The following is a 27,076-nucleotide window of genomic DNA, read 5'->3' as shown; positions in this document are numbered from 1 at the left end:
TTTGCAGAATTAAAAAAAAAAAAAAGTGCAGACTTAACTACTATTCCATGTGCAAACAAGGCAGGCAAACATGATCATTGTTCAAGTACCTTGTGTTTCTTCAGGTGATGTTTATTGGCCCATACCTTAAGCTACTTTGAAAAAGTAGAAGTAACATTGCCATATGTGCAGTCCAGTATTGGACTCTATTAATAATGTCAGCAGAGATGGCAGAGGAGAACAAAATCCGAACTTTTAGGTTAAGTTGTGATGCTTAGTGATTGATGCTTAGTGGTTCTTCCTATTAAGGAAGAAGATGCAAAAATAATTTTTATATGTAGTATAATATACAGTTAATTAATGACCATCTTTTAATAGCTGCATAAACTTATTTGCAAACATTGTAAATAGCAATAAAAAAGGTAGATATTTAATTTTCAGGTAGTATGTTGTGATGTGAAACACTGACAATAACATTTGCAGTTAAAAATTTTTACTATGTTTCAGAGTGCTGCAGCCACTGCAGCTACTTTGGCTCTCCCTGCTGGCGTTACTCCTGTTCAACAGATACTTACAAATTCAGGTAACTATCTCAACACTGAAGTCAAACGAAAGTCTTGAGGCTGACAGTGCTTGGGGGAGAGACATTCTGGGTTCTACAAGACCTTGCTATTTATGCGGTTCATGCACTTCTTCTAGTCGTCGCTCATTCATAGTGCATTGCAATGTCATTAGATTTAAGAAGCAGAACCTGGAAATCAGCCTTCACAAAGTAGTGCCATCATTGCTTTGCTAGACTCCTAGTCTCTTTTGCTCACAGACTGGTTAGTTTTTCAAACCTTGCAGTTTTGACCTAACAGTGGTGTGGGTTAGATTCTATGCTAGTTTTCTGTACTTTTAAGACAAGTGCATGAAGCTAGAAGATGGGCATTACTGTCTCTCTGCTTCGTGTATTTTTCAGCTTTGTGAAGCATGATCCAAGCCCAAATACTAGATTGGGGATTTAAGAGCAGGAACACCCTCTCTGTGACTTTCAGGTGGGGGAGTGTCTTGATGTTTCTGGTACCTCCTAAGCATGCACAATGGAATTTCCAATTTTGCTGGCAATGCTGGATATGTCATGTTTAAATACTGTGATGCTGTATATTTGGAATCTAATGTAAGTGTCACTTTTATGAACAGTGTATCTGATGCTTCATGTGCAGTATTCTTGTATTATGCTGATTTCATAAGCTTGGTTCTGGATATACTCTGATATGGACAGTGAAGGAAGATCTGAGAAAGTTCATTTTCTAGACACAGGTGATACTCTTGCCAGAATAATTTGCCTAGTCTACTCAAAATCACTTGCTGGGCTACTAATTTAGCCTTTCTACTTTAAACATTTGAATGTTTAATGGATCTTTAGACTAAATAAAATTGAAATGTATAGCTATTTTAGGAACTTGATCCCTTCCAATTTTAAGGAAGCACATTTATGCTTTACAGCCAAATTTCATGGCATGTATTTCTTATGCTTGTTACGGTCATCACTTTTTGTTCAGTTACAAATATTTGTAGTATGTTTTCTTACACAAGGACAGGAGGTTGCCTGCAGAACCGTATTCCCTTTTTCAGGTATACTTCGTTGTTTCAGTAAATAGGCCTTGCATTTTGTACTGTGAATGGAAGACAGGAAAGAATATCAGCCGTTGAGGGAAATGTTTAAGGTTGAGCAATTATCTAACGTCTTTTTTTTTTTTTTTTTTTTCCTACGTCTGCATCTTTCAGAATAGAAATGTGAAGAACTGATGTTGGAATATGTCTTAGATCCCTTTTTCAGAGTTGGAGGCCATTTGTAAAGATGTATAAGTCTTAGACGTATTTTGCAAAGTGAGGAAAATGGCAAAATAATAAAGCTAAAGGGTAATAAAAGACAACAGAGCTGGGATCAGAATACAAGAATTATGGGAAAAGGAAGGAGAGATGATTAATAAGTGAAAGGATAGAGTTTTCAAAAAGACAACGGCACATTAATAATGAAAAGGAAGTAATGCATAGAGGAATTTCTTAAAATGGGTAATCAGAGGGACAAGAATCTCTGGGAAAGGGTATTTCATCTGACAAGACCTTGGAAATACTACAGCATTAGTAGTGGATAGAATTTTTTATGTGAATTCCTGTACTTCCTGTTTTGGTATATATATGTTTTGTGTTCTATCTGTAAAATTTATCTTACAATACATGAAGTATGTTCTTAAGTAGGAAGTTAATATTTGAAATATTGTGCTGCTTTAAAGGATTAGTCTTTGGCTTCAAGGGTCTTGTATACATAAATTATTCCTGAATTACACACCTTGCAATTATTTAGGTATTAATCTTATTGTCTCTTTGTTTCTGAAACAGTTGCTATAACAGGTTCTAAGTAACTAAAATAGTTGTATCTTTTCTCTAGTGAAAGACAAAGATAAATGCTGTCCTTTAATTGTTTTTGGTCTTCTTCCAGGAAACAAGCTGCTAAACTAAGATTATTTTAAACATGCTTTTTTTAAAAAAATTAATTTGATTATATATTTATTTATTCCAGGCCAGATCCTCCAAGTAGTTAGAACTGCAAATGGAGCTCAGTATATCATTCAGCCGCAGCAACCGGTTGTTCTACAGCAGCAGGTCATACCGCAAATGCAGCCTGGTGGTGTACAAGCACCTGTGATTCAGCAGGTAAAGAAAAATTTTTGAACAGATAGATTTGAAGGAGAAAACTTGATAGAAATTACTAGAGAGGCTTGCATTTTAAATTGAGCAAGTTGAAAGAGAATACAAACTTGACAAAATCAGAAATGGTATATGAAAGAAAAGAGAATTATGTTAAGTAGTGTGGGTTTTAAAAATGAACAATTTGGAAATGTCATTTTTAACTGACATTTAAGTCTGTACCAAATTCTCACTGGTCTCAGTTTAAAATTGCTTTTATGTGTCCCCTGATGAAAAATATATAGAATGTGTATAATTTTAGTCTATGCTCTAAAAATTTTTATTAGTTAAAATAATTCTTTGCCACTTAGCATTTAGAAAGAAATACTTAAAAAACCTGTTTTTTTTAACAGTGAATACAGTATGTCATGGCAAGATTTTCATTTGGCTACAAGGTTGAGTGTGCATCCAGACTGCATGGGTACTGAATTTAATACTGTGTCACAGTTCTGCAGTTTAGGCCTGAATAATAATACATAGAGAGTTTAAAGTTACATGTTTTGTAAAGAAGGTTTAAAAATAATCTTTTATTTGAATTTAAAAACTACTGTACTTCGAACTCAGTATGGTGAAAGTGCTAATGTTTTAGAATGGAAAATGAGACAACAGATTTCCTTAGGTTTAGTGCAAAATGCAGAAAATGAACACCAAATAATGAGAGAAGCTATGTTGTTGAAGATGAAATTGTGTCTGATATAAATGGAATATTTGTAACTTTTGTTTCTCTAATTAACATAAGTCAGACTGATATGTTTTAATTGTTTTCTGTGGGTAATTGGTATGGTAGTGAGTTATGGTAGCAGCCACTGTACTTACAATGATATTCCATCAGGTTTTGGCTCCTATCCCTGGAGGGATTTCCCAGCAGACAGGAGTGATTATTCAGCCTCAGCAGATCCTGTTTACAGGAAATAAAACACAAGTCATACCKACAACAGTGGCTGCCCCTACACCTGCCCAAGCACAGATTCCTGCAGCTGGTCAACAGCAACCACAGCAACAACAGGCGCAGCCACAAGCACCGCTTGTGCTCCAAGTTGATGGAGCAGGGGACACATCTTCTGAGGAAGAAGAAGATGAGGAAGAAGACTATGATGATGATGAAGAGGAAGACAAAGAAAAAGATGGAGGTGAAGATGGCCAGGTTGAAGAGGTAAACTTGACAATATTTCGGAAGATTGGAACATGCCTCTGTCTTGTTCTTAATTTTTCCACAATATTTGAAAGAAAACTATATGCCTCAAAGAATGTTGTATTCTTGTAATTTTGAGAATATCGCTTTATCCTTTTACTTCAGTTTCTTTATTTCCCATACTGAGGTGGTGGAAACTTTTCGTACATTAGCAAAGCACCCTGAAATGCAGCAGAGGGGGCAGTGAAAATTGTAATTATTGTGAATGGCCTTATAAAATCTGTAGTAGCAGTATTTCTGGTATTATGGAGAGGTCAGCCATGAGATTATGAAACCATCATAGAGATCAGAAGTAGTCAACTGCATTTGGGACTGAATGCTGCATACCAAAGCAAAGTTATGAAGGATAAAAAGAAGGGGAGTATGTTCTTTGTTCACTGTTTTAGGAGTCTGTGCTTCAGATTCAAAACTCTTAGAAAAAGAGGGGACAAATAGGTCTGGTCAGACCAGATCTCTTACAATTCAGTTGCTTTCAGTTACCCTAAAACAACTCTGAGAATTCAAATTTGACAATAAAACACCTTCTAGAAAAACAACTGACCTTGATTTAACTAAAGCAAGAGATAGGAGCGGGAGTGAATACTCTTAATAACTTGTTACGTTCTTAACTGTGTGCGCTTAATTTAGACTTTGAATGATTTAGGTTTCAGACTTCAGCCAGTGGCTCTTACTAAACCTTTTTTTGTTGTATCAGAGCCCTGCAGAAGAAGAAATTAGGATATTAATAAACTAAAATTATTTTCCAAAGATGCATTTTTGAACTGCCAGATTATTCAGCCTCTTCTACAGTTCTCTGCAGCCTTCCAGTTATTTTAACATTCCCTTTAAAATGCTAGTATTGGGAACATATGTAGCATTTTATCATCCGTATCATCTATGCAGTGTATGCAGGTAAAACTTCTAATTCTTATCAAGGTTTTTTTGTAATATGTCTACAGTGGTGTCTAACAGTATTTTCCTGTTGTAACTTACTAGTTGGGTCCACATCTACTTTTCTACTTTTATGTTGACCAGCACTGATGTCAGTCTGAACGTGTTAGTCGTTGCCCTATTAAGTATACATCATCATACTTAAGTGTTCTTTAATATTGTCTTAATGCCAGGGTTCTCGTGGATTTTTTTATATGCCAAGGCTTTATTTTCTGCATGCCAGAGATCTCCTGTTATTTTTGCCCCCTTCGTTAATCTGCAGTTACATAACAAGTAGAGCAGTTCATTAAAGCTTGTTAAGTCACTTAAATATAGTATTACTTTGGAAGGAATTAGGAACCCTGTGGTACACCTTTGTCTTCTCTCATTAGGATCTCCCCAGTGTAGCTTATATATTTTGAGGTGGGTGGGAAAATGAGGATTATGTGGAAGACTTCAGAAAACTTGTTTTGCATTTAGTAATGGTTGTACTAGCTTTTGAAATATTTGCTGTTTACATGAGATGGAAGAAATTTCTGCTGTGACATTCTCACTGCAGTGCATAGGACTTTGTGCATCAGAATGTTCTTTTGGCTGATAGACACTGTCAGACCAGAGAAGGAGCAAGAATGATCTAGAAGAGGTATCCAGTTCCAATATGAGCTTCAGGATGGTCCTATCATGTTCAGTTTGTAGCAAGCTTGTGGACGGGGGTGGAAAGGTCATGCAGGGAAGATGAAATTGGACACACAGTAGACTTGCAGTTCAGAAGGGATATTTGTGTATATTGGGGTGGCATTTAGTGATCCTGTAGACATGTTTTGATTAGAAGACTCCAAGCCTGGAAGTGCAGGAATGAAGGAGTAGTAAAGAATGGAAGAAATTGCTCAATTTAGAAAAAAATGAAGGGGTGAAGAGACTGTTGTTGGAAACGAGAAAAGTAATTCTTAAGAGACATGAAAATACTTAATAGAACATCTGGAGAAGTTAAGTTTATATGGATCTATGCAAAATTATCTTAAAACAGCGTTTTTTCCCTCTTCTAAAAACCGTATATGTGTCGAGTTCTATTTCAGTTTATGGTGCACCAGACAAGCATGAATAAGTTGTGGCTGTTTCTGTATCTATTGACACATAGGGAATGATGTGACTAATGTTGCATTTCCACTGCTTAGCTGCCTAAGATATGAAAACCTGTATAATGATAAAATAAATTTTTGTAAAGATGAACTGCAAGCACCAGAATGTTTACAGTTAAGGAGTAAGCATGAGCGTGGTGATGCAAGGCTGTGGTGCCAAGATCACAGAATCACAGAATCGCTGAGGTTGGAAGGGACCTCTGGAGATCATCTAGTCCAACCCCCCTGCTCAAGCAGGGTCACCTAGAGCACATTGCACAGGATTACATCCAGGCGCGTTTTGAATATCTCCAGAGAAGGAGACTCCACCACCTCTCTGGGCAACCTGTTCCAGTGCTCTGTCACCCTCACAGTGAAAAAGTTTTTCCTCATGTTCAGATGGAAGTGTCTGTGTTTCAGTTTGTGCCCGTTGCCTCACGTCCTGTCGCTCGGCACCACTGAAAAGAGTCTGGTCCCATCCTCTCGACACCCTCCCTTCAGATACTTGTACACGTTGATAAGATCTCCTCTCAGTCTTCTCTTCTCCAAGCTAAACAGGCCCAGCTCTCTCAGTCTTTCCTCATAAGAGAGATGCTCCAGTCCCCTAATCATCTTTGTAGCCCTTCGCTGGACTTGCTGCAGTAGTGCCACATCCCTCTTGTACTGGGGAGCCCAGAACTGGATGCAGTACTCCAGATGTGGCCTCACCAGGGCTGAGTAGAGGGGGAGAATCACCTCCCTCGACCTGCTGGCAACACTCTTCCTGATGCAGCCCAGGATACCATTGGCCTTCTTGGCCACAAGGGCACATTGCTGCCTCATGCTTAACTTGGTGTCCACCAGCACTCCCAGATCCTTCTCAGCAGAGCTGCTTTCCGGCAGGTCAACCCCCAACCTGTACTGGTGCAGGGGGTTATTCCTCCCTAGGTGCAGGACCCTGCACTTCCCTTTGTTGAACTTCATGAGGTTCCTCTCTGCCCACCTCTCCAGCCTGTCCAAGTCTCTCTGAATGGCAGCACAGCCCTTTGGCGTATCCGCCACTCCTCCCAGTTTTGTACCGTCAGCAAACTTGCTGAGGGTGCACTCTGTCCCTTCATCCAGGTCATTGATGAAGAAGTTGAACAAGACTGGAGCCAGTACTGACCCCTGGGGGACACCGCTAGCTACAGGCCTCCAACTAGACTCTGTGCCACTGATCGCAACTCTCTGAGCTCTGCCATTCAGCCAGTTCTCAATCCACCTCACTGTCCACTCATCTAGCCCACACTTCCTGAACTTGTCTATGAGGATGTTATGGGAGACAGTGTCAAAAGCCTTGCTGAAGTCTAGGTAGACAACATCCACTGCTCTCCCCTCATCTACCCAGCCAGTCATTCCATCATAGAAGGCTATCAGATTGGTTAGGCATGATTTCCCCTTGGTGAAGCCATGCTGACTACTCCTGATCACCTTCTTGTCCTCCACATGCTTGGAGATGGCTTCCAGGATGAGCTGCTCCATCACCTTTCCAGGGATGGAGGTGAGGCTGACTGGCCTGTAGTTCCCTGGGTCCTCCTCCTTGCCCTTTTTGAAGACTGGGGTGACATTGGCTTTCTTCCAGTCTTCAGGCACCTCTCCTGTTCTCCATGACCTTTCAAAGATGATGGAGAGTGGCTTAGCAATAATGTCTGCCAGCTCCCTCAGCACTCGTGGCCCAGAATCTGACCTGGACACTGAAATTTCACACTAAGATTGATTAAAAGCCTGAGGACATCCACAGCATGGAGGGCAGAAAGGAACTGCATGTCTGCCTTCCCCTGGAAAGCCTAATACTTTCACCTCAAATGCTTTTTTCAGGACCATAGTTTGTAGACAGATTGTATCCTCATGCAAGTAATCAAAGTAACAGCTATAATCTTACTAAAAAGCATAACTCTCTGCATGTGTTTCTTTCAGGAGCCCCTAAACAGTGAAGATGATGTGAGTGATGAGGAAGGGCAAGAACTGTTTGATACGGAAAATGTTGTTGTGTGCCAGTATGATAAGGTAAAATCTCTATAGAACAGAAAGAAGAATTTTGCTTTCTCTGTTCTTCCCTGTCAAGTCAGATTTTTTAAATGATATCTTTGTGTGACTATAAAGTAGAAATTACCTTGTGGTAGTGAACAAGACTTGGAGAAACTTGGTGGAATTTTTTTTCCATATCACATCTGTGTGTGTTCAACAAAGGGTTGCTCTTCTGGGCTCAGGAAAAGTGAACTATTGCAAATGAGTTTTGGTACGTTTGCTGTGGCCATAAATGAAAGCAATAGCCAGTATGATTTAGGCTTGATGCAAAACTGTTCATTGATGACTAAAAATGTTTCTTCTTGATGACTGAATAGGTATCGGAGAGGAATGATCTTTCTGTGCATTCTTTTCAGAAATGGCAATGTGGAACACTGCTTATTTTGCTTTAAATTCTGTTCAACCGTCTTGTCTCTCCTCTGTAATGACTAATTTCTTTTTGCATATTTGCCTGGAATATGCAAGGATACATTCATGTCTTTAATTTATTTTTTTATTTTTTGTCTGGAGGCTATCAGACACCTTTTTACTGAGGTAGTATGCATAAAGTTTCTTTGATGTCGATTTTCTTCCTTTGCCTAGGCTGAGCTGAGTTGAACAGCCATGACTTTCTCCCTTTTTAAGGGAGAAAAAAACCTGCAAGACTTTTGAATACAATCTACATTATAAAGAATGACTTAAGAAAAACTCTTCAGTTATTTAAGTTATTTTAGTTAAGTCAGTCTTCCTGACTCTTCTTGGAGTTGTCATCAGATTCAATAAAGAATTTTAGATGCAAGATTTAAGATGCTGCAAGCAGCATCAGTACCTGCACTCCAGCCAGCTGTCTCCTCCAGACTGTAATCAAAAATTGTTACGTTCCAAGGGTCCTTACAGTCCATGAGGATAGTGAGGTACCTCAGAATGGCAGTCAGATAAGCTTGTTGGGAGCTTCTAAAGCTGGACAACAGGATCTCTTCTGAAATCCTTGCCTTCTTAAAGATTAAGAACTTTAACTCAACAGGGAACAGTACCCATTGTGAACCTCTAGTGCTGCGTGCTCTGAAAAATTTCACCACTTACCAATAGCTGTTCAGTTCGTCTGTATAAAATACACAGGATCAGCTCTGTTGTTCTGAGCAAGTTCCCCCTTGCACAATGTTGTGTCTTGCAGTGACCAGTAGTGGGTGCCTCTGGGACAGTGAGATGAGGGCAAATGGGTAGCAATGCTCACAGCAAGCGTGCTGCCATCCTTTAGACAGTGCTTTCATTTTGGAGAACCAGCAGTGGATTTTTTCTGTCATTAATTTGTCTGATTACTTTATGAATCCTTGTGAAATTTGTCTTATGATAATAAGTTTCACAACTGAGATATGTGATGTGTGGAGAACTACCTTGTTTTGAACCCACTAGTTTCATGTGATATCTCCTAGCTATTTATTTAGAGGAGTGAGTAGTGTTTCCTATCTGCCTTATTTGTGTCTTTTATGATTTTGTAGTTCATCGTATCCCTCCTCAGTCTTCTCTTTTCCAAATCAGTCACATCTCTTTTTGTATACACGTAAGTTAGGATTGTTTTTTCTTCATTACTACCTTCATGTGCCTTGAATGTCGCTGCTGTTTTAGTACACAATGAGTTAGGACAGTGACGTCGTTCTGCAGCTCTTCAGTAACTGTTCTCCTTTGTATCATCAGTGATCTTTTGTCATTTTCCAGATGATCAGTGAATTCTTAAAACCATGGACTCCAGCCAGCAAAAATATCTTTTGGAATGATCTCATTGAACTGTAAAAACAGTGTTCTTACTCCTGTTTTCCCATCTTTAATCATTTATTTGTTCATCTGAGGACCTTCCCCCTTACCTCATGGCAGCTCAACTGTCTCTGAGGGATTTTTGTTGAATGCCATCTAGAAGTGCAAGCAGAGTATACAAGCGAGACTTTTTCTTGTTCATTTATTTGCTGATTACACTAACTTCTTTTAGTTTAAAGCAAGCACAGAGCAAATAATAGTACTAATAATTGTTTGACTACTATAGTCATATCTGTTCTGGTGCTACTTTATTGTTTGGATTTACAACACTAACGATAGATGGTTAGGCTTCCTGTCCTTGATGGGTCTTGAAAAATTGTGATGTGGCTTCCTTGATTTTATGCCCTTTGTAAAAGATGGATTGTTTTTGTTTTGTTTTGTTATTTAAAGACTGGCAATTATATCTTCAATCTGCTAAAGTTCATGAAGTTCATGATCCTCTTTTCTCATTTGTTCAACGTTTCAGCTTTCCAAAGGATCCTTGCTTTCTTTGAATAACTTGTTCTGCTGGTTGATCATGCTGGTCTTTTGCTCTTTTATACAAAGCCTTAAATGTTCCATATTTTAACTGGGAAGACTATAGGTTAAAGTTGAAACTTGAGTCTTAAGAACATTCAGCTTCATTCCATCATCCCCAATATCATCTTTTTGTCTGGAGATCTTGCTGTTCTCCCCTGACACTATAGGGGAGAATTAGAACATAAATCACCCTCCATTAAGGGGAAAGAATAGAATATAAGACTGTGGTATTTCTTTCTCAGCTATATCAACCTGTGTGTTTTGTACTATAGAGATTTTCACACTGAAAAACTTGCGAATATCCACTTGCCTTTTAACCCATACGTACTTGCTGAACTCCAGAGTCATTCTCCTCTCCTCTGTCTAAGCTCCATTCTGCATGCAAACAAGTTTTGATTCCTTTATACACAGAGATATGGCAGACCTATTTAACTTTCTGCTTATTATAATATTGGAGTTTGACTCTGCACTTACATTTTTTTCCACCCATTCATGGCTGGTTGAAAGTGTTATGTTATGCTGATTGAATTGGAAATTTTTGGCTTTCAAGTGGAGTTTCATGGATGTCATAATTGAAGATATATTAATCAAAGCAGCAAAGGTGGATGGATATATATTTTTCCACTTTTTTCTGTCCAACCACCTCTAAAACCATGCTGTATATGTTGGATTTCAGAATGCCCCTGTGGCTGCATGATTTCTTGACAGTTGCCATGACAGCTCTCCCTCGTTTAAAAAAATGTAAGCTGAAGATAGACAGGTGTTTTTTGGAACTAAACGCAGACTTGATTTTTCAAGATGTTTATAGTAATCTATTGGTGTCTAATCATTGTGGGTTTTTTGCCCTTATAATTACTGAAGCATTACTACCCTTTTCTGATGCAAAGTAATATTTCAACTTTTTTCCTATTTTTAGATCCACAGAAGTAAAAATAAATGGAAATTTCACCTCAAAGATGGCATCATGAATCTTAATGGAAGAGATTATGTATTTTCCAAAGCCATTGGGGATGCAGAATGGTGAAGTTTTTAAGACAAAGAAAAAAGAAAAAAAAAAGAAAAAAGAAAAGAAAAACTCCCCATAAGAGGAAAAAAATTCAAAAGCAGGAAAGGTTGAGACTTGGATATATATTTCAACCAAAATACGTATCTGCACATCAGAAATAAAGCATAAACAAAACTATCGGAACAAAGATAAAATGTGGCAACAAAGACACTACTTCAGATGAGCAAGCCATGGACTGTAGCAGCTATAGCATTGTCTGGGAGCTGGTTTTGTGTGTTAGGAATACCTTAATTATCAATTCTACATACAGGTACCTTCAGCTGGTATTTAGCATGTAAGGCTTTGTCTCCCCCTTCTTCCCTTGGTTTAAGATTTTAAAATATTTCTTCCACTGATTGAAGGAACTCTTCCCTTTGATAGATTATTAATCTGAAAATGCTTATTGTGTGTACAAATCTTTTTGCTTTGAACACTTCCTTTTGGTAGTGAGGATGGTAAGAATGTTACTTAAACTGCGTGCAAGCTTTGTACAGAAGGGTCAGAATTAAGGTGTTAAATTTTAAATAACATGTATAAGGAAAATATTTTTAATTCTGATAAGCTCATTAATTATTATATCTATTTGTTGTTTTCAATACCATTCCCCATAAACAAGTTCTTGTTCCTAGCAGTTAGAAAATGGTAAAACGATCATTTATATTTTGAAATTATTTTTATTTCATGTGAATGGCATCTTTTATTTAGGACTATATTTTTTAAATACTAAGCACCTGTAGCTCCCCCCAAAAAGTCAGACTGCTTAACTCTAATTGTACTCTTGCTGTTTGGTCGTTCAGCATCATTGAACTGAGAGGAATAATAATAGTTTCTACTGTCTTCTTATAAAGGCTTTGGAGACCTTTTGAATGAAATGTGTAGGTAATCACATAATAGATGCATTCCTTCACTTACATACTACATCTGTAGTCCAGACATCCACAAATATTTGAACGGACCACAGGAATGACTAAATTTTTAATGTAGAAAATCACACAAAGTTCTATTAGCTGCAAGTTTGTTAATCAAAGGTTTGCTTACTGAAAAGTATAGCCTTAAGTTACCTGCAGCAGTAAATCTCTCTGAAGTTTCCAGGTGGCATGTAGTTTTGTGAAGAGAGCTGCACAGCTTTGAGAACACGAACTTTGTTAGAGTATCTTTAGGCTGACTTGGTAATGAAAATCAAGTAGTCCGATGCACTAAACCTCATGTAATAGCTTTTTCACTTGCCTTTTCTAGAGTGATTTTTTTTTTGGGGGGGTGGTTGTTGTAAAAAGCAGCAAAGTGGTTCCCCCCCGCCCCCACTCCCCTCCTCCTCTTAGAATTGTGAACACCTTTTCTTCGTGCATTGGTTATTCTTCCAAACCCTGCTTTCAGAAATGTGGTTTTGAGGGAGGAGAGGGAATGGTCATTGTGCTTAAACTGTTGAGGAAGGAATGTTCATGTGGCTCACCATTTTGGAAAATGCTGTTTTGTTGGGTGCTTGGAAAAAACAATGAAAAGGACACAGCAAAGATAATTAACTGAACTGGGGAAGAATTTCAGAAGCAGACATTTGACCAACAATTCTGGCCTTTCTTCTTGAGAATGAAACTTTTAAAATGTTATTTTAAAAAGTCATAAGTGTATTTTAGCAGTATATAAGCACTGTTCTCATTTTCATTCTGCTTTACTTGCCACCAAGTGCATTCATAGTCTCAGTAGCGTGTAGAAAATTCAAATACGTTGTAAAAAGAGGGGTTTTTTTTGCTGTGACTTCTCACACCTGTGGTCTCATTGACACAGACTGAAACTGTCTGTAGGTCTTGTCTAGAGCCATGTTTGTTAGTAAGTCATCTGCATATGTAAGCTTTTGAAAAGTTAATTTCTGGTTTTACTAATTCATTGTTAAGTAGTGGCATAATCATATAGAGTACATTTTTGACTCGGGGCTTCAAGGTATCTGAAACAGACTGGTGTTTGTTTTCTTCTGAACAAAGCAGAAAACTTTTTTTTTTTTAAACCACTGTTAACACTTAAACTATGTATAACTGCAATGAAATCAATAATGTATCAGCTACTTCCTTTCCTCATCTTTCCCAAATCTATTACGAGTAAGTCTTAAATAATGGACTTCAAACAAATCCCATAATGCTGCACAACTGAACCAGTAAAAAGGAAAAAAAAAAATCCCGTTAGCTATAGATTCCTGTTTATGCTACTGGAAACTGGATTACTGTACAACACTTCATTTTCATACATTGATTCTTCACCCACTTGTGTATACTAGAAGCTGCATAGCCTTTTTATTTATTTCTAAGGGATTCCAGAATTTTAAAGGTAACTTAAGCGTAGCCTGTTTTGAAGGATATTAGAAGCTCTCTGAACTTGCACAGTCTCATGCAAGCTAACTTATGGTATGCTTGTCAGATGAGAAGTTTTGTCTTCAAATACAAGTACCTGTGAAGTTTTCTGAAAGCCAGTCAAACATGAACATACCAAACTGTGCTCTTATTGCTACGTCAAGTGTTCCTTTTTTAAATCAAAAAAGCATGTTGTAATTTCATTTTATTGTAGCGACTTGCTGTAAGAATGTAGTTTGCTTAATTTTATTATTGTACTTGAATTTTTAATCATGGTTTTAACAATGTAACTGAACAGACCATTTCATTAGGTTCCACAGAAACCATTCCTTTCAGAGGGCAAGGGATTCCCATGTTCATAGTCTATAAATGATTCCCACCTACCTACCCCCCCAGAAATAGATTTTTTTCATTTAAATAGTTCAGTATTATGGAAGCAATTAATGATTTCAAGAGGGCTTATGTTTAAATTTGCACAGATAATGGAGCACCTTTTTATGATGGAAAAATATGGGGAAAGATAACTTCATAATTATAACCACGATGGCTGATGGAAACTTGCAGAGGAACTAGGCAAAACCCTGAGTCTTGTGCCTTTTCAGTTTGCAGAATACCTGTTTTGCCAGCATGACAAAATTTTTTTTGGATTCCTGAGAGAGTAGATTTCCTGCAGTGCTTCAATCATAAAAGCAACTGTTTTGCTCTAATTTTATTGCGTTTTAGTGTGTGCAATCATTTAAAAACATCTAAGTCGAAAACCAATTGAAGTGTGTTTTCTGTTAAGGAGGTAATAGAGAATTTAGTCACATAAGGAACTTTATATTGGACTATTTAAATAAAAAGTATGATTTTATTCTCCCCTCAGTTGCTGGTTAGTGACAAGATTTCTTTAAGGTTTCATACTCCTTGTTCCTGCATTGTAATCAGAAGTTGCATTTGAACATCATTCAGTTCCCTAATCACGATTTAAAGCAAAAATTGTGGTCAGAGTTTATTTCCAAGACTATGATACATGATTCTGAAGCAGTTTCTGGAAAAGAGCAAAGAAAATACTGTGTTATATAATGGAATTTTTCATAAATGTTTTTCTATTTCTTCTGCAGAGTAGGAGTGTTAAAGTAAACTTCACTGGGTTTTAGTTCTGTGAAGATAGTTTTACCATTTGGTAGTTAACAGTAATTATGGCACCATAAAACGATGTCAGAGTAAAATTCTGTAATTTCAGTGCAGGAGTTAGAGACCTGGTGAACTCAAGTCCATTTTGAGTCAATCTCTTTGATTTATAAAAGTTCCTTTAAACAAAAAAAGCCCCCAAAACCTAAAACTCCCCCAACCCCAAAGCTTCCCAACAGAATGCAACAAGAAGTGCAGGAAGTGAAGAGTGGTTTTAGGATAACGCACACCGGGTTAATGTGGGGCTGCCTTACAGAGCGCTGGGGGCTGTGGTGCCCTGACTGCCCCCCTCCCCTCCCCTCCCACTGAAATCAGAGTTGTTTTCAGACTTTGAGATTAATGATTACAAAAGATGAAGAAACTTGCACATTTTTACGTATAGGTGTCTCGCATTTAAAGTCTTGTTTTCCCATCACTGTGATTGGTTGGGAAATGTGTAAAAACAAAAAAACAAAACAAAAAAAAAAAGAACAATCCTTTGGTTTTCCTGTTGTCTGCTTTTTTTTAATTATTATTACTATTTTTTAAAGCAGTTCATGCAGTGTGTCTTTCAATTATTATTTGGTGAATTAGACATTGTGGAACAAAAGAAACTCTTTTAACAGGAGGAACTGCCTTGGGTTAGCTATATGTACAGTCATCCTATGAGACGTGTTCCAGAATGCATAGGGTACCAATAAAATATGGAGTGGGGGAATATCCTTTTTTGCTGTTCTGAGCTACTATTGTCAACTGCTGTTGTACATATACTGTTATGTGTAAGGGGGTAAATATATTTATTATGTTTGTAAAATTCATTCTGTACAATTGCAGATCAAGGTTGCTCCTCTGTGATATACAGGATATTATGTTTCAAAGGCCATGCTTGGAATACAATTAGAGAACTTAGTATTTTGATGTACTAAGACCTATTTTAAGTTTAATATTTTGCCTTTGCAAAAACTTTAATTAAAGATGTTATTTAAAAATGTTTGCCACTTCATTTACTATCTTGCATGTGCATTTGTTAAATATATGATGTTTAATGCAGGTTGTAATAACACTGAAGATTCTGAATTTATTTTCATAACAATTTCTTCAAGCTCAGGGAAACTTTTTCTCTGTCACCTACTTATTGAATTTCCTTTGTGGGCTCTCCATTTAGCATAATTACATTGTTATATAAAATTGGCATTTTAATCTTGCGGCTAGATTTTCAAATTTATTAAATAATTATCCCCCTACAGTAACCTGAGACTTAGATCTTGAGACAGGATTGGTTGAATAACTCATTGTGCCATCTGGAACAAGAATCCTTTAAATGGCAATGTGGGACAGTCTTAGAGGAGAGCTGGCTGAGTGGAAAGGCTTCACCAGTGAAAGTAATTTGACAGAACTGCTTTCCAGGGTAAGCAGGTGACATCCTTTTAGTTCTTGACTAACAACAGTCTCTTGAGACTTGACTAATGCTTTAGTTTTAAACCTAAATTTTAAACTTGAAATTCCAAATATATTTAGAGAAGAAGAATGTAGGCTATACTAACTGTAGGGAGGGTTGTATTCTGGAATACAGTGATTTTGAAATAATCTTTTAGCTATAGTGGTGTAACAATCATGCAAGAATCATAAAGAGTGGTAATTTTTTCTTATATGCAGGAGGTTTTGTCCAAATCCTTTTCTTGCCGCCCGATAATCTAATACTGCTTTTTCCATAAACTTTGCCTTACAAATGATTTTGAAAAGGATTTGGAGATGATTCTGAATAAGCAAATATCACAACTTAGAAAAAATGGCCTGTTGTTCTGGCCAAAACATTTTCAAAAGGGCCTAAAAAAGAAGAGAGAAAGTAGATCAGTGACAAATTAGTAGCAAACTTATTTATTTTTCTCTCTCTTTATGGAAAGATGAGAAAATTATCATTGTGAATTTTAACTGCTTTCCCAATTGTGCTGTGCCATGAGTAAAGTATTTCAAAGGGTTTTTTCCTTTTTCCTTTCTTTTTGCAAAACCAAGTGTATTTAAAAATAACAGATTTTTCCAATCTTTTTGATATTTTTATATATATATGTGTGTGTGTGTGTGTATATATATATATAATTTAATGCTTTATTGCAGAAGTATGAGAAGATAAGAATCTTAAGATGTTAGCCTAGCTTTTAATATAATTAATTTAATTTCACCTAGACAAAATTCCTTACAGCTTGTCTTAAACAGTGTTAGTCTTGGAGTTTGTTTGGAGTTTTGAAGGTTTTCTTGTTTGTAAAAGTGCTTTACTTAAAGACTGAAAATTTTGGCAGTTATTGTCAGAGCTGACTCTTAGTCTTTTTTAAACTATTTTTTCACCAGTACTGGGATTATGCAAAAAACACTCTAATCCTTTTAGATGCAATAACCCTCATCTATAGTACAGTCAAATGAACTGCAGTTGAACTACTTCGACCTTTCAGTGTGGCTATATAACATTCAGAAAAGTATTTTCATGGCAAATTATTCTTTAGAATGAAGACTTCTCGATTATTTGTGAGAAATGCCTGTGCAATTAACTCCTCTTCTAGGTAGTATAAATGTGCGTGTCCTCACTTGCTTGACTTGAAAAAAGGCAATCTGAAATAATGTGGAGGTAATATGGAGAGAAATAACTGAAAATAGCCCTTTGCTTTTAAATGATGCTGAGCTGCCCATTCCACAACTCAAAAGCCACTTTCTGAAGATAGGTACTCATCAGCTGGTATTTTAAAATGCCTTTAAGTGACAGATTGTTTTTAGAAATATATATATATATATGTCTATATATCTGTGGGGTATTTTTTTTAGTTCAGGTTTGTAACCAAGAATTTATTAAAATCAAAACCAACAAATATTTAATTCACATAAGGGTATTTCAACAACAATGCCAAAATAAAGCTTATCATTAATTGTAAAAGTCAAAATCCCTATAGTAAGTTTAAGTGTGGACTCATGATTCTGTCAAGTTAGAAATGCTTTTGCTTTGCTAGAGGTACCAAATAAAGCAGAACTGCGCTGCAGACGAGACATCTAGATACCCACAATAGAAGACATGTTGGGAATCCCTAGAGAGTTGGGATATTCCTTTTCAAGCTGCAAGAGTCAATGTAGGAGCTGGCAGGATTTAATGCCAAGGTAAAGAAAAATCTTTTTGAGCAGTCATTAAGCAGGTGATGAAGAAAACAGTTTAGATTAACAAAATAAAGAAGGCAATCTTTTCTGCCAAACCACCTGGCTTCCTGATTTTTCCAAAGACTTATTCCCATTTCTCCTAGGAATGCTGCTGCAAAGTCCCTGCAGACAGGGCTCCTTGCATGTCCTGCCTGACCAATATCTGAGGATTTCATAACTACTGAATACTTTGCCCTCCAACGAACTGGCTGACTCCAGGTAGGCTGCCCTGACTCAACAGGTAATGTATTCTGGGAAACACAGTGTTCTGGGGAAATACAACATTTCTCAATGATATATACTGCAGAATTCATGCTGTAGAAATCCTGCTTGTATGTTTTGCTCTGTCTTTGAGTTTTCTGAAAGATGCGCAGTCCAAGTTTTGCAGGATGGATATTCTTGCCTTCCAGATTTAACTTGTTAAATCTTCTAACAAAGACAAAATGGTAACGCTTGGAATAATATTTCTCTTATACCATTTTTTTTGACTGAATTGGTATGTCTGCTGCCAGATTTTAATAGTTTTAGCCCTAAAACAAAGCAATACCTAATAAAATTCTGTATGTGTGTGTTTAGAGAGTTTAGAGAGTTGATAGATTACTTGGTAAGTGTTCCTGTGTGGTGATGATACTGATGCTAGATGATGGTCAGTTAAAGAATAAATGTATACGGGTTGCAGACACTTCAGCTGTTTTTGGAAGAGTGTAGAGGGTCAATAGAGTGTTTTTTGGTTTTAGCAGGTCAAATTCTTAATGTCAATTCAGAATAGCCTTCAGCTTTCATTTTCTGTCCTAAATTGTTGTTCATGCACTTAAAACAGCTTTGTAATTTCTCCCTGAGGTGGCTGTGTGTATGCTGCCATGTACTTAAATAACTCCTAAATAATAGCTGGAAAAGGTAAACTTCATCGAATAGAGCACAGGGTTCTTCTTTTGGGGATAGAGATGGAAAGCTTAAAGAGAATCTGGAAGAAGAAATTGAGATGACACAGGATGAAGATAAAAGAAGGTAGCCAGATTTTTAATTTTTTTTTTCTTCCCCCTCAGGGCTTTTCATGGGAAAGGGCATCTGCCGGTGTGTCAGCTGCCCTTCCTAAGTTCCTTTTATCAAAAAGTGCTTCTTGCTGTTTTATATTGAGACATTACTGCTGGGTTTAATTGGAAATCTGTAGCTAGCTAGAAAAAATTGATCTGTTGTTTCCACATTTCCCTCTAGGCAGCAGCAGTAATCCACATATGATTTAGAGAATTCATCAACTACAGTCAAACTAGAAACAGCACTGTACATGCAGCACAAATACAACCTTCATGCTGCTTGATATTGAGGTGCTATCATGCATATGCCAGTCAGCAGCAAGCCGTAGGGAAGATGCTCAATTGGACAGCGCCTCAGAATTTTCAGTGATAGCTTTTCTGTAAAAGCTCATGTTACGGATTGTATTTTATTTGTTGCAGCTTTACCTTCACAAAAGAGAGAGAGTTCTGTCATTTTTTTTCACTCTTACCTTTTGATGGAAAAGCTGCTGTCATGTCAGCTGGAACAGGTGGTTCAGCTGTAAAACAACCAGCATAGGGTTTGACAGTCTAGCCAGTTGTCGGTCTCATTGTTTGCAACAGGAAGGTTCGTCTGGGCCTCAAAATAGGGCTTTAAAAGAAATTATAGTATACAGACATGTTACAAATTCCAATCACATTGTAATAATGACTGCATAATGAGCTCTTAGATATGTGTTCTGAATGAAGTTGATGTTCACAACAGATTTCATTACTTAAAAAGAGGAGAAGGGAGATGGTCCTCATCACAGCTGCATAGTGAATAGTTGAGAACTGGAATGAGTCTGCTCCTCCTCATCTAACAAATTGACAAAGCTCTATGAACTTTAATGGAAGTGCACAATGTGTAGCAGTACAGATACAGTTTCAGATAACCATAATTACAGAGAAGTTGAGCCCTGGAGAAACGGGGGATGTTCTCAAGAAAACTTTTTACCAGTCTGCTGTAGCTATCTAGTTTTGCCTGTGTAATGCCTAGACATAGGTGCCTGCCCCCTGCTGGGTAATCCAGTTTGCTTTAAATAGGCAAGCAAACTTTATGTACATTCAATGGAAGAACCTGTCTTTTCCTAAAGAACAAGCCAAGATCTCCACAAACTGTCGTGGGAGCAACCTAGAGATGGCCTCACTGACTTTAAGTATTTGACTCAAAATCATAAAATAGGTGTTGCCACTTACTGGTGATCCAGATCCTACATTCCTCTTTTAGTACCTAGATGGTGTTACCCCTCTTGGCAGTATAGCTGGCAGGTCAAGAGAGGTGATCGTTCTCCTCTGCACTGCACTTGTGAGGTCAGACAGTTCCTTGAGTGGTACCTGGAGTGAGACAAGCACGCAGGCATTGCTTTGGCCATACATACGAGGCTTGACATTGCATATAATCAGGACAGCAAGGAAGGGTTCTACCCAAAAAGCAGGATTAGTTTCAAACTGGTTCATATTAATCCTGCAGCAGGTCTCAGAAGGAGTAAGTTAAGGATGGCCCAAGTGAATTCCAAGTTCTTTTCTACAGTCAATGAGACTTTCCTGTATTTGGGAATATTTATCCAATATTTTCAGGGTGGAAAATAAGGACAGGCAGTTATAAGAATTATAAATTTTCCACAGGATTGCCATCCTGTCTAATCTTAGAATCTGACATTTTGAGGTGCTATGGCAATTCATAACAGCATGTGTGCATTGGGGGACAGGGAGGGATTCTGAAGGGTTCTGCTGATGAAACACTTTGTGTATTGGCCAACAGAACCTGCATTTGTTCACTTTTCACAACATGGTGTGTAACCACACAAAAATCAGTTAGGTTAGATGGAGGTGTCTAGACAAAACAGATCAAAATTATTTTGGATTTGATATGGATATGCTGTTGTACCAACATGAATTTTAAGTCTACAATGCTGTCAAAATCTCTGTGCGTCACTGAGACCTCTTAACCATCTTCTGTTCCAGAGCATGGTGATGGCCTTTCACAACTTGTACCTTAGCCCACAAAGCATACATCAAAGTGCAGTATAATGCCATTTGTTTTCAAAATCTCTACCAAGGAGGAGGGGGAGTGCACAAAGGAAAGGCATGATTAATAGGTCCAAATAATTTTGTGTATCACCCAGACCAATTTTAACTGCAAGCTAGAAACCATTTGATTACTGAGTGGTTTTAGAGTGAAGATGGCTGGAATCTGTTAGAAAAACAAAGCAGCCTAGGCTGCTATTACTCAACAGCCTAACCAAACACCCTGGAAGGAGGGGTTGGTTTGTTTTAACACAGGAGCATGGAGGTCTGCTCAAATCAGACTTTGTTTTTAAAGAGGATTCTTTAATACAGTATCTCCAAAGACTGTGCTATGAGCATTAATATTTAAACTATTCAGCAAGAGGGGAAATGAAGTATATTTCACTTACATTAATAAACCAAAACGCTATGGTAGTGATTGAAATTTACATTTTATACTTGGGTTATTTTCAGATTTCAATATTACATAGCAGGATGTGCTTTATTTTGATTATAGCTGACCCATCCCAAATGGTGTCATCTGAAACAGATGTCCACCCAAGGAAGAAGAAAAGTCTCTCTTTAGGTACAGAGGAGACTGGCATAGGTTGACTGTAGCTGATCTAAATTAAATTAGTCAGAGAAAGTTCCAAGTATTCATATCCAGAGCTCCAGGTCAGCTCTACATTCTTCACTGTGTCTGAGATTGAAAAAAATTTTCATAATGTAGCTATTACCACTACAAATCATGCAAATAGAATCACAGAAGCTTATGTAGAGAGAAAATATTAGCATTCTCTGCCACTTTAAAACAGGATTGTTTTACATTCTGTTTTCAGTCTGTAATAGTCTCCCAGAGCCAGCAGAAGCCTTGAAGACAATGTTAACATTGGCTTTTCGAATTTCTGTACAGGGTTTTGAGGGAGGCTGGCCAGGCTGCGCCCTTTCACTTCAGCCATGAGATCAAATCCATTAAGGTAGTGCTATGAACAGGGGATATTGCTGCTCTTCACTCAGCTGGCTAGATTTTTAACTACATAGGCTGTAGGTTCTGGCAGCTTCAGCTGCACAAGAACAAGTAGTTGCCCTGGACCAGGCCAAAAGTCCATCTATGCCAGAATCCTGATTTTGATACCTGCTAAAGGTGTGTGGCTAGGGAAGCATGAAAGAACAGGGCAAGCACATATGACACACTCTCCAAGTGCTCCCATTCACCAAGCATTTGCAGTTCAGGAACATCCTGAGACAGATGGCTTCTGTGTTTTTTAGTATCTTTCAGTGGGTTTCTCTTACATGAATTTTCAGTCTCTCCCTAAACCGATCCACAATATCCTTTGTCAAGAAGTTCAGTAACTCTGCTACTCCAAGGTGCTCATGACTTTATAGATCTTAATCGTATCCTCTGTCATCTTCTTTCCAGACTGAGGAGTTCCAGTTTACTTAGTCATTCCTTAGCAGTAAGCAGCCCTTGATTCTCATTGCTACCCTGCTCTGAAATTTTTCTAGTTCTATTATATCTTTTCTGTTGTGGAGATCAGAACTGCACATACTATTCAAGATGCAGAGAAGCCATGGATTTATACAGTGATATAATAATTGCCTGCTTTATGTTCTGTTCCTTTTTCAATATTGTCTATCTTTTGGTTTGCTTTTTTGATCTCTAGGAAGCATGAGCTGATGTTTTCATGGAACCATCTATCATACCGCTAGGATTTCATTCCTGAATTGTGGTTGTCAGCTCAGAGCGCATCTTTTAAGATGTGAATTCTTCTGGTTTTGACATGTGTATCACTTTACATTTATCTGCATTGAATTTTACCTGCCAATCATTCAGTCTTAAGGAGTCTTTCTACAGTTCTTCATAGCCATCTGTTATTCTTACTGCTCTGAATAACAATATTATTGCAAACTTTGTCACTTGTTCACTGCTTTTTCCAGGTCCCTCATGCAGATACATCTGAGCACCTACAGCTGCGAAAAAGCTTTCCTTGCATCCTAAAGCTTCATGTATGAGAGAAGCACAATTACAGGCAGTAGCAAGGTGTACAGATAGTGAAACCAGCTGAGTTTTCTAGGATGGGGAGAGTATCTCAAGACTTACTGATATCTGAGCACTTTGACAGTTTTCAGCAATAAGAATTGTCCCTTACATAGTTTTTCAAGGAGATGGCAAGGATCCATATATGACAATTAGTAAACTTTTTCTTCAGTGATGAGAATTACTGAACTATAAGCAACATAAATTTTGGCAAATATGGCATGAGGGACATTCACTGGAAGGGGAGGACTAGTGGGAAGGATCCTCTCTGATTGCATATGAGCAGATTCATTTAGTTAATGTGAGAGTTCCTGCAGCAGAGTCTTTCTAATGCAAAAAAAAAAAAAAACATATTGCTACTATGCAAGTATATTCTCATGAAGTATCCAATCCGTAGTCATTATAATGGTCACATGCACATTAGGTTTAGGAAGGAGGGTGGGAAAAATCAGATATCAGATTTAGTCTTTTGAAGGGAATTTTGTGGCTGTTAGGTGATTCTTCTGATTATCTTGGATGTAACTAATGGCGATTTTGGAATTCAAGAGCTCTGCAGTGCTACTGTTTCTTTCCATCCTTGCTGCACTGTCTGAGATGGTCTTTTAGGACATCCCTTTCCTAGCTAGTGGGGAGAGGAGGGAGGAACCTCTACCAAATAGACTGACTCATGGTCAATCTTTTTTGCTATGGACAGCAGTGAAGCTGAATGCAGGAGAAATAGCTTAACTTTTTTTATAGAAAAAATATTTTAAAACCTTCAGAAAAACTCACTAAGCCTCTTACAATTTCCAGCAAAACATTTTATTCCAATACTTGCATTATTTCTAAAGTATTCTAGAGCAAAAAATGTACTGAATGCCAGAAATAATACATCTTGCTGAGTTAGACTTAAAATAGCAAGTATTACATCAGGGTATGTGCAAGACAAAAAATGGCAGAAGGGACTGACCAGAGCAGAAATCCATGACAGGATACAAACATTTACAACAAGTAAAAATCTAGCAAATAAATTATTTAAAATCTATTGCCTGGATATTTCCCATGGCTTTTAAATATTTTTCACCAAGTTAAACACAAGAAGGAATATGCAAGTCATAAAACAAATTTTGTTCATAAACGCAATAACACAGAACCCTTTTAATGGAAAAAAGTATATGCAAGGATTGGAGAGAATGAAAACTAGTTCAATAACGTGGAAATATACCATCCATTAGTAACAGCAAATAACTGTATTAATTTAAAAGCATACTACGATCAGTCCCATGTATCACACCTTTCCAATATCCTGATAGTTTCCCTGGAACAAATTTTCTATCACGTTGAAGATAAAAGGAAGATTGAAATAAGTGATCTTCTGGTATTTTTAAAAGTACTTTTAAAATAAATGTTGATTTCATCTTCCCTTTCTTTCTGAAAAAGAATATGATTCAAAGCCTCCCCCACCACTGGTACACTAGCACATTTAAAATCTGTAGCAAAAACATACAGTATGTCCATTGGAACTTGATTATCTTAGCTGCTGATGAGATACTGAATAAAGGCTCTCAGAAAAGTATATATGGATAACTTTTTTCTCCCCTTCTATCGTTATTCCAGTGTCAGAAAGATAACAGAGATCCCTTGGCAGGGATGTTTTTGCAGCTTGCTGTAACTGGCTAAATATGGTCCCGTTAGATACGGTCAGAGCATTCTCAGTGTACGGTTCTAAGTGTGTTTTCCCTAGGAAATTTTTTTAATCTGCACACTTAAGCTGCCTTTAGGTTTCTAATTAATGCCAGGTGAGCCCAGGTCACAAAAGAAAAGGTCATAAATTATTTGCATGGTATTTCAGCAGTTTTGATTTGAAAATCATTTGAAAATTAAATGAAAATGGAAATGCATGCCTCCTTCCCCTAACTTAAGCAACTAAATTAATTTGTAACGCAATACTGCTGGTTATTAATGGAGATAATAATGACAGAATCTTTGTTTTTTATGAAACCATGTTACAGAGTTAGTGAATCTAGGTCCCTGTGTCTTCTCACTTATGCAGCCTTTATTTATAATCAGGAATATGGAATCAAATTGTGTTTGAATTGAAGTATGTGTATGGAATTTGGAATCATGCAATTACAAGCTGTAATAGTTTACAGTTTGAAGGGCTCTATGTGTTTTCGTAGTGCTAACTTTCTCAATAAAAGATCTTGTCTGTTTGATTACTATTCCTCAAAGACTATAATTTGGAAAAAAAAAATTAAAAATGGCATAGGTTTTGTAAAATGAAGTTTAAAATGCCTACCTGAAGGCATACATTCACTCAGTACTCTCCCTTCTCATGTTAGGCCTTCCAAATAGATGGGCCAAATGTCAGTAGGCAATCTTGGTATCAGCCCTACAGAACTGGTCTCTACAGCTGGCTGAGGACAGGGTCTGATCCTACTCTCAAGACCAGGCCAGGCAGTCAGGACATGCAGATGCTAACACACAAGCTGGTGCAGAGTAGCTCTTAAGCTGAATCCTGATGTCTCCAGGAGATGTAGAGAGCCAGGCCTGAGCTCATTTGTTCACAGTATGTGAATGAAACGAGCACAGCCAAGCTTGTTCGTGGTCTCGTCCAATCTACTACTAGGTATCACAGAAGACTGCTTTATTGCTTTGCTGTAGCAAGGGACTGTGGGATGTTCCTTGTATCTAAGCTAACATTTCCTTATGCACCATGTGGAGGCTATGTGCCTAAACTGCAGGCAGCTATGACCAAACAAAACCTAGTAGTGTGGTTTATGTAGCTGTACTTCACATGTTACTGTAGGCATTACAAAAGTCAGATACAGAGCTCACCGCGTGCTGGAGAGACATTTTTAAATCATGTTGGAGGAGCTGGCAGTTAGCCTTCAATCCAATCATTGAAGGGCATGAAGTAACCTGAAGGCAGGATCCAGGATCCACTCCCTTTGTGTAAGTGTAGATGTGAGGCAGCTCAGCATAGCAAGTGCTAAGAGGGAAAGTCATTCTTGCCCTGTCAGAGGTGTAGGTAGGAATAGTGGTAGTGGGAAGAAAGGAGTAGTTAGGCAGTGTTCAGATTGCAAAGTAATAAGCACATTCAGATTAGACAGCAACACAATCAGGCATAAGAATAGATAAGTGAGAGAAAATTTAGTAAAATGTTTTAACTTTCAAAAAAGTAAAAAAATAAATAAATACAGGCATCATTAATTTGACTGGGTAGGTTGGTCTTCAAAACAAATTCAAACTACACCATCTCCTAAGCAGGATTATAGAAAAGTGACAAAATGTGATAGTAAGGAATTTTCACAACACGGAGACAAAAGCCCTAATGTTTGTCTCCAGTTGTCTTATGAATTGCAGCAAAATCAACATTTGCCATTTACTGCTATAGAGGGAATATGAAGAGGCTTCTTTCCCCACTTCACCCAACTAAACCAAAAGCTGCAAATAAAGACTGGCTTCATTTTAAGTGAGGATGGGAGAAGCAGAAGGAACCTGTTCAATTTTAGGCTCCGGTGGAAGTTTTTAGTTTGCTATTAGAAAAACAATTGAACCTTTTGACACAAGGTAGTTGAAATTTGAGAGTTTCAAACTTTAATATTATTTTTAACTAATCTGATTTTACTTATAAAGCTACGTATTGTTTTTTGATCGCACAAGTACCCCCAAGTTTTATGCTTGGTCTCCTGCTTCCTTTACTATGTTAGCTGATGATATATTTCGTATTTGCTGAGCCTATTTGTATCTGTTAATTTTTCTATTTACATAGAGCTTTCACATCCACTTCCAGTATTATCATCAGAATAGTATCTTTTGACCTGCATGGATAGGGCTGTTAACCAAGAGGTTCAAGTGAATGACTCATCCAAAAGAAAACCACTCAGAAGGTACTTCAAGCATCACAAATGGTAGATTAGGGGAAAAGGATAAGAAAAAATGATATCTTCTCCTCAGATTTCTTGTGTTGCACAACCACCTGTTGACCAGATTGTGGTCGTCATAATTTCAGATG

General features: G+C 37.5%; 1 protein-coding gene across 5 annotated transcripts in view; it reads left to right on the top strand.

Annotated features, from left to right (window-relative positions):
* Positions 1–15,891, top strand: part of GTF2A1 (general transcription factor IIA subunit 1) — a 31,452-nt gene extending 15,561 nt beyond the window's left edge. For 3 of the 5 annotated variants that reach the window (XM_026088895.1, XM_026088890.1, XM_026088893.1), the window contains 5 exons: positions 463–562; positions 2,546–2,679; positions 3,545–3,865; positions 7,867–7,956; positions 11,204–15,891. In XM_026088895.1, coding sequence (XP_025944680.1) covers positions 463–562; positions 2,546–2,679; positions 3,545–3,865; positions 7,867–7,956; positions 11,204–11,311 — 753 coding nt within the window. In that variant the 3' untranslated portion in view covers positions 11,312–15,891. The remainder of the gene's footprint in view (positions 1–462; positions 563–2,545; positions 2,680–3,544; positions 3,866–7,866; positions 7,957–11,203) is intronic. The other 2 variants (XM_026088892.1, XM_026088891.1) reach the window with 1 other exon arrangement.
* The last annotated feature ends 11,185 nt before the right edge of the window (positions 15,892–27,076 follow it).

This window comes from Apteryx rowi, unplaced genomic scaffold (assembly GCF_003343035.1).
Source record: "Apteryx rowi isolate R43461 unplaced genomic scaffold, aptRow1 scaffold_793, whole genome shotgun sequence".
NCBI lineage: Eukaryota > Metazoa > Chordata > Aves > Apterygiformes > Apterygidae > Apteryx > Apteryx rowi.
This window is presented reverse-complemented; position numbering and strand designations above follow the sequence as displayed.